Raw genomic sequence first — 7,026 nt, 5'->3', positions numbered from 1 at the left:
TACAAATATACCACAGTTGGCAATGTTTGTAAAACTTTGGTTTGTTTACTTGTTATCCAACCTGTCTTTGCCATACATATTTTGCAACGAATTTGGAATTTGAATAGTACTTTAGCAGTTGTAACATTCTTAAAATATTGCTTGTTGGTATTTAATTTTATTCAAAAACAATTCACAATTGCTCAAGCTATTGATGCGAAATGGCATAAGTCACAAAGAACACACTACAGGAAATTAAACTCTGAAGAAAATACTAGGGCGAAGAAATTTAATTGATTGTGCCACAAATTAGCCTGTAGTTGACAACAGATTTTACTAAACAAAAGTAGAGCTGCGAATGTTATAAATTTTCAGGATACAATCTTTGAAGTCTAGACATGAAATCCCATAATATGTACTGCAGCTACCCAATATTAAAATTAAAAACTGGAGCTAAATAATTAAGTTGATTACACATCCTTTACTGGAAGAGTGGCGTTTCCCTTTCCCCTGCCCATCTCAAGGTTTCCAGCAGAGACAAAATCATCTGGACCGACGAATCGAGACCAATACCAGTGTGTCTTCCATACTTGACCCATCTCTTCAATTGGGATTCCCTTTGTTTCCGGCATGAAAAAGTAGATAAAGATTGACATCACGATCACAAAGAACGCGAAGAAGAGGAATAAACCGAACTTAAAGTGGCAGAGCATAGTCAAGAAGATTTGAGCAACAACAAATGTGAAAAACATATTCACTGAGACATTGATACTCTGAGCAGCTGATCGAATTTCAAGTGGAAAAATTTCACTAGGCACAAGCCACCCAAGAGGTCCCCAAGACCACGCAAATCCTGCAACATAAATGCAGATGAAGAGCACCACAACAATGGCGTACCATTTTGGTAGGTCTCCAGGATTCCCATCAACTCCAAATTTAGCACCAATAAAAGCAGCAACCGCAATCTGCACATAAACAATCACTACATCATAAGTTTAAGCAATTGAAAATTAGCTAAAGTAAATAATGTAATTTTATAATTTCTTATTAATGTACCTGGCAGATCAACATTTGAATTCCACCCTCCAGGAAAAGAAATCTTCTTCCAACTTTATCAACATAACGAATCGAAACAATGGTAGCACCAACATTAACAATGCCAGTGATCACAGCAGACATGAGTGAAGCATCACTAGCGAACCCGATTGTGTTAAACAAAACGGGAGCATAAAACATGATCACATTAATACCGGTGAGTTGTTGGAAGAAAGGAATTAAAATGGCAACAGTAAGGTGAGGCCTATATTTTCTCTTCAACAAATTTCTCCATGGATGTTCAACTAGTCTAGACGCTTCACTAGCTGCAACAAGGTCATCAAATTCCTCATCAACGTCATCAACACCGCGAACTCTCTTGAGTTTCCTCTTAGCTTCATTGTGCTCGCCGCGTTCGATCATTGAATTTGGTGTGTCAGGGAGGACCAATGAACCCACTGTGATGATAAGAGCAGGAACAATGGCACCCCCCAAACTCAAACGCCATCCCCAGCCGCCCTTTATCTTAGCAAAGAAATAGTTCAGCACATTGGCAATGAGAATACCAACTGTAATCGACAATTGAAACCCAATGTTGAGGGCGCCTCTGAATTTGTATGGAGCCATCTCGGAAAGGTAGAGTGGCACAGACTGTAAATAACACATAAGTCACATAATTAAACTCTAAATTACAATCATAATTCAATTAATTAAATTGGAAGTAAACAAAATTATCTTCCTCCGGGACCATGTCTTATGCCAACTTGTCTACGTTTTTTTGGGTAAAATACAGATCATAATTTTTTTAAACTACAATAAAACCTAGAAAAAACAAAGCATAAGAATACAACTTTCATAGTTAATTAAATATTTGAGCCGCTTTCAGCTATTAATTTTCTATTCAACGCCGTTGCAGTAACGAGTAAACTGTGCATAGAAGTCATAAGCAAACAAAATTGAGCCACAGACGACTTAGAGAAAGTAACATATAATATAAATCACATCTCAAATTTCCCAACTTTGTAACCAAATTCAACTTGTTTGGTAGTTGAAACGGAATATTTTATTTCCCTTTCTCTTTCCTACATTTTCTCAAGAAACAAACACAGAAACATCACTCGTTTTCCCAACTCCAAAACGGAAAAAGAAGAAAGAAAATCAGATCAACAAAGAAAATCTCAAACGGGTGGAAGTCATTATTTGAAAGAGAAGACAAGTTTGTATGAAAAACATATTATTGTCTTTTCCTAATACAGAAACTATCCGATCTACGGTTGGAACTATTGCAAATACAGATCTAAAGAACATGCTAAAATTCCAAAACCCAAAAAAAAAAAAAAAAAAAACAATCATGCTAACGGATGAAACCCAAAAAAAAACAAATCTATAAACAACTCAAATGATTCAAGGAAGGAATGTAAAAGATTCTTTTTGCTTCAGACAGCACATTTCTTGTTCTGTTCAGACAACTTGTAATGAACCAAACAAAAAAGAATCTCAGAACCCAATATTGAAATAAAAATAAAAAACGATGATAAACAGAACGAAATTAAAATACCTGATTTGCGAAACCGATACCGAAACCGAGCAATATTCTACCGAGAATGAGCATCCAGACTGCTTTGGCGAAACCATTGATCAAACCACCGGCGAGAAACAGCACGCCACCGAATAACATGGACAATTTCCGGCCAAATTTTCTTGTTACGGTGGAAGCAACAAGTGACGAGAGTAGAGCGGCCAAATACAACGAAGACGTGAACAGAGTGAGTGTCTCGCTGTCGTATTGGCAGTACTGGTTAGTTGACTTGTTAGCTTGTTGCTTATCATACACAGAATGAAAGAACTTCTTCAAGAATGGAGCCATTGAAGTCACACCACCTATCAAAAACCATCATTAGTTTACCAAAAAAAAATGAACTTTCATGAAAAAAGAAAAACACGTCAAAACGCAAACTTGATTTAAACTGAAAAGGGTATTTACCAGAAATCCCAATATCGTAACCAAAGATGAGACCACCCATGGCTGCGACGATACATGTTACGGTAACGAAGGGAGTAAGGTTTCCAGGGTAGACCTTCCCTGTACCCTTGTCGAAACCTCCAGCGGCAGGCATTTTGTCTGTGTTTTGATTCTTGTTATGCAAGAAATTATAAAAACAAAACAGAAAGAAGAAAGAAGAAAGAACTCAAAGAGCAAGAAGTATGAATAGAGAAGAAGAAGGAGAAGAAGACGATAGAGAGGTTTACGACAAGCATGGGAAGTGCATTATATATAGAGAGTCCGCTCAAGGTTGGCTAGCCTAGATAAGAATGAATTGTTGAGCTGTCATAATTTAATTACTTAATTCCAAATCAATATTATTTTTTAATATACACCACCCTGGCCCGTCCCACACATAGCTTAAGGCTCCTTCGTTGAGAAGATATCTCCACAACCCCCCCCCCCCCCCCCAACGAACCCTGCCAACGCGGTTAGTCACACGTTGGAGCAGAAGGTGATTCCACCATTGCTCCTTGGGGAGCAAGCTTTTCACTTGTGGCCAAGATTATTTGCGTTTGGTTTCTCTACTCGTATTTTTTGTTGCTTTTCTTTTTTTTTTTTTTTTTTGGCGATCTATCCAAACTATATTAATAAAAGACACTTTACTGAATCAGAGTTTATTTACTTCCCTCCTCTTGCCTTGTTGTTGTTTTTGTGCTACCGCAAGCTTAGGGCGTATGACTAAAATGACCCAAGTTTGTTTGGCCCGCTTTTTTTTATAGTGCAATGTTGGCTATTCGGTTTACTCTCTAACTTGTTTATGGTGTACAAGTTGGTTATGAGAGCACTTGGAGTTTGGCCTTTGATTTACAATGGCAGTGTTATGAAAGGTTTTTCTACAAGTGGGTATGAGGGTTTTGTCTCGAGAGAACGTCAAGTTTTGCTGCAGGCTAGTCTCAGGTCTTTACAAGTGGAGTTATTGAGAATTTACCCTCCTTAATGTGTCGACTTCGATTCTATTCGAGTCATCCATCACGGGTGAATTGGGATGCCCTCCTTTCGATCACAAGTTTTTGGTGACGTTGCTTCTCTTAAAGAGATCTTTAAGTTACATTGGTCACCTTCTCAAACTACGAACTCTGTTTTTACCATGTCATCTCTGCCCTTGAGTGGCGAACACTCTAGGGTTTACATAAAACTTATAGCGAAGAATTTGTAATAAAGAGGTTCGAACGCGATTTGAGTCACAATGGGCTTTCCGAAGGTGTTCGGCGTTCCACTTTCGCAAGACTGTTGTACCGTTTAGATATCTCACTTGGAAAATGTTAGGGTTATGCCCTAAGAGTACAATGTTTGTTTTTTGAAATGGTGTAACCATTGTTAAAAAAAATAAAATGTTTTGTATCTCCTTTTAATACATATGTACATGTATGTACATCAAAGGTCAAAGGTTCCTGAACTCTGAATAAGATAAAATCTTCGTTTATAAGAAATAGTCATATATGGGAGATACGAGATTTATACATAGCTCAAATTATGTTCGAAACATAAAATAAGAATTGGGCACTCTGGTTTTATAAGGTTGTTGTGTTTGCTGCCTCATGGCGGTGATGATTTTGAATCACTAAAATGAGAATTTTGGGGTAGAGACACTTGTGCATTCGATATGCATTGAACTAGACCAATAAAGTTAGTAATTTTGTGTAACTACTGTAATAGGAAAAGACATAACTTCACACCTTAGCACTTACCATATATCTTGAGTGGGTATGTATCTTTCATTTATAGACTACGGTCTTTGATTCAGTAGAAGGTGAGATTCTATTATTTAACGGATCAATACCACGGCTGATTGGATTGTAGCTCTATGGGTCCAAGAACACTATTCCATATAGATGGAATTCATAACTCTAAAAGGTTTAAGGATATCGCCTTATAGTTTTACTGGGTCTTGAATGAGACTTGGCCAAGCATTTGTTGAAGTGTTCATTAAACATTTATCATTCAGTGGGAGTAAAACTATCGCAAGGAAAAGATGTAACTGGAAGGTATATCGATATAATGACCTAGTTCCGTTATCGGTGTTCCATGAGGATATATTGTAGTTGTCGCTAAATGGAAATGCTTAATGAGATAATTTAATTGGATTAATTATTGAAGTCTGATAAACATAATGTTTAATTCAGGAGTGCAACTTTGTCCCTATAGTGGATTCAGACAACATTAACGTATTTGGTACCTTATGTTTATGAGATAAAGGGTAAGAAACCGAATACATTGAAGCATGTTATTAAACATTTCCATATGGGTCCTCAAGGTAGCCGATAAAATTTATCTTGGACAACGTGTGTGAAAAATAAATTATTCTACTTTAATTTGAATTATCTAGAATAGTTTGGGAATTAAAATAGACAAGTTACGGAAGGTCTTCGGAGACATGCATTAATGTATTAATGGTTTAATATATTGTGTAGAAAGACTTATATGATTGTCATCTCAAGTATGAGATAATAGTAAGCTAATAACATAATGATTGGTTGAGGAATACTTGAATGAATGTATGTAAAGTTTTGGACTAATTTAAAATGTCCAATTTCACGAACTATAAAAAAGTCAAGATCACTATTACATGCAACTTTGTTTTTAGATCAAATCTCAACTCTCTCCTCACGTCAAAACTTTTCCTCAAATTCCTTTTTAATTTTTTGTGTTAAAATTAGTTTTAAACACAAATTTGTAAAGGATTCACGCATACTAGCTTGGAATGTTTCTGAAAGCTCAACCCCACTCATTACATCCATGAGCTTTGGCTATACCTTAGAACATTCATTGGTACTGAACTTCATTGAGGTAACAATATTCACATATCTAAATTAAATAGCTTATTTTAGTTGATCTTGGGGTATAGTTTAGAGTTACCGAATTTTACATGTTGCATTGTTTGGCAACTCCTCATTTCTGACCCAATCAGAAAATTCCTTGTGCGTGCTTCTAAAATATTTGGGATGGACCTTCCCCTTTTCGCCTTAGTGCCTATGCATCACATCTTTTGCATTGGACACAATTTCTGGAATGTCTCTTACTTTGGGTTTTCAGTTCCTGCTTTTGAGTCGCAAGCTTCTTGGCCCACAACATTAGGAGGCTAGTCGCAACTAAGCCTTTCCTCATATCTCATCAAAAGCCGTTTTTGGCGTCGGCCATGATTTTTTTGTTATGTGCCATGTCGAGTGGAGGTCTTTTTCAGAAACTGAGGTTGTGAAACGTTGGAAAAGGATCTTCCTGGAAAACAGAAAGAGCTTGGCAGGGGGCCTCTTCTAGCACCAAAATGTAGTTACAAAATTTGCAACAACCGGCGAGACTCAATCAACCTTGGCGGGATGAGTGCATGTTGCGCTCAACCACGAATGGGGATGAACAGATCAAAATAGAGGCAAACAAACTAGAACAAGATTGAATGCGTTGGTTTTTAAAGAGGTTTGGCGGCATAACTCTTAAGCTTAATGTTTTTTGTTAGTTATTGCTTTGGATGTTTTGCCTTTGATTACTTATACAAAGAGTTGCTTTCTTCTCTCAATGAGATATGTGTGTAGCGTAAAGAAGATCTCCTTGCCTAAGCGCTTACATGAATGATAAAAAAGGGGGTAGAGAGAGAGAGGAGAGAGAGAGTCCCCTTGGTCAGATGGAAAACTAGCCTATTAGGTTTGTAACAGTAGCAAACTTGTCATTGAAGCTTAACTCTTGTCATCCTTTAACTGAGAGTGGTACTTAACTTGTAAGCGGGCACAGCGAGGGAATTATCGGGTTGTTCTCCTTCTTTGAAATGGAGTGGCTTCCCGTCTATTCCCCGTTCTGACAATGGCCGGGAGTTGGTGATCATGGAGGGATTTGCACCATAATCCTCCTAATCTGAATATGAGTCAGCCTTTTACCCATGCTTAAGCCAAAATAGTCATTACTAGGTAATAGTAACCCAAACAATTATGACTCAAATGATGAGTTCATGGCTAAGTACCTTGCCATGGGAGTGC

The 7,026-nt window shown here is 37.3% G+C and overlaps 1 protein-coding gene across 1 annotated transcript; it reads right to left on the bottom strand.

Annotated features, from left to right (window-relative positions):
- Positions 1-254: 254 nt before the first annotated feature.
- On the bottom strand, positions 255-3,254 carry LOC116125327 (sugar carrier protein C-like). Its single transcript, XM_031411068.1, has 4 exons — positions 2,999-3,254; positions 2,573-2,895; positions 1,036-1,665; positions 255-944 (listed from the first exon to the last, which is right to left on the bottom strand). Exons 1-4 carry the CDS (start codon positions 3,129-3,131, stop codon positions 450-452), a joined length of 1,581 nt encoding a protein of 526 aa, XP_031266928.1. The 5' UTR covers positions 3,132-3,254; the 3' UTR covers positions 255-449.
- Between the last annotated feature and the right edge of the window lie 3,772 nt (positions 3,255-7,026).

This window comes from Pistacia vera, unplaced genomic scaffold, assembly GCF_008641045.1.
Source record: "Pistacia vera cultivar Batoury unplaced genomic scaffold, PisVer_v2 Contig1628, whole genome shotgun sequence".
NCBI classification, from domain to species: domain Eukaryota; kingdom Viridiplantae; phylum Streptophyta; class Magnoliopsida; order Sapindales; family Anacardiaceae; genus Pistacia; species Pistacia vera.
The sequence above is the reverse complement of the archived record's forward strand: the minus strand, read 5'-3'. Positions and strand labels throughout refer to the sequence as shown.

What these genes read in the sequence shown, in the direction of transcription:
- LOC116125327 (XM_031411068.1), bottom strand. Translation starts at nt 3,131, where the DNA reads ATGCCTGCCGCTGGAGGTTTCGACAAGGGTACAGGGAAGGTCTACCCT. An exon ending in GTATCGGTTTCGCAAATCAG is followed by an intron (nt 1,666 to 2,572) that starts GTATTTTAATTT and finishes TGTTATTTACAG; the next exon opens with TCTGTGCCACTCTACCTTTC. An exon ending in TTCAAATGTTGATCTGCCAG is followed by an intron (nt 945 to 1,035) that starts GTACATTAATAA and finishes GTTTATGTGCAG; the next exon opens with ATTGCGGTTGCTGCTTTTAT.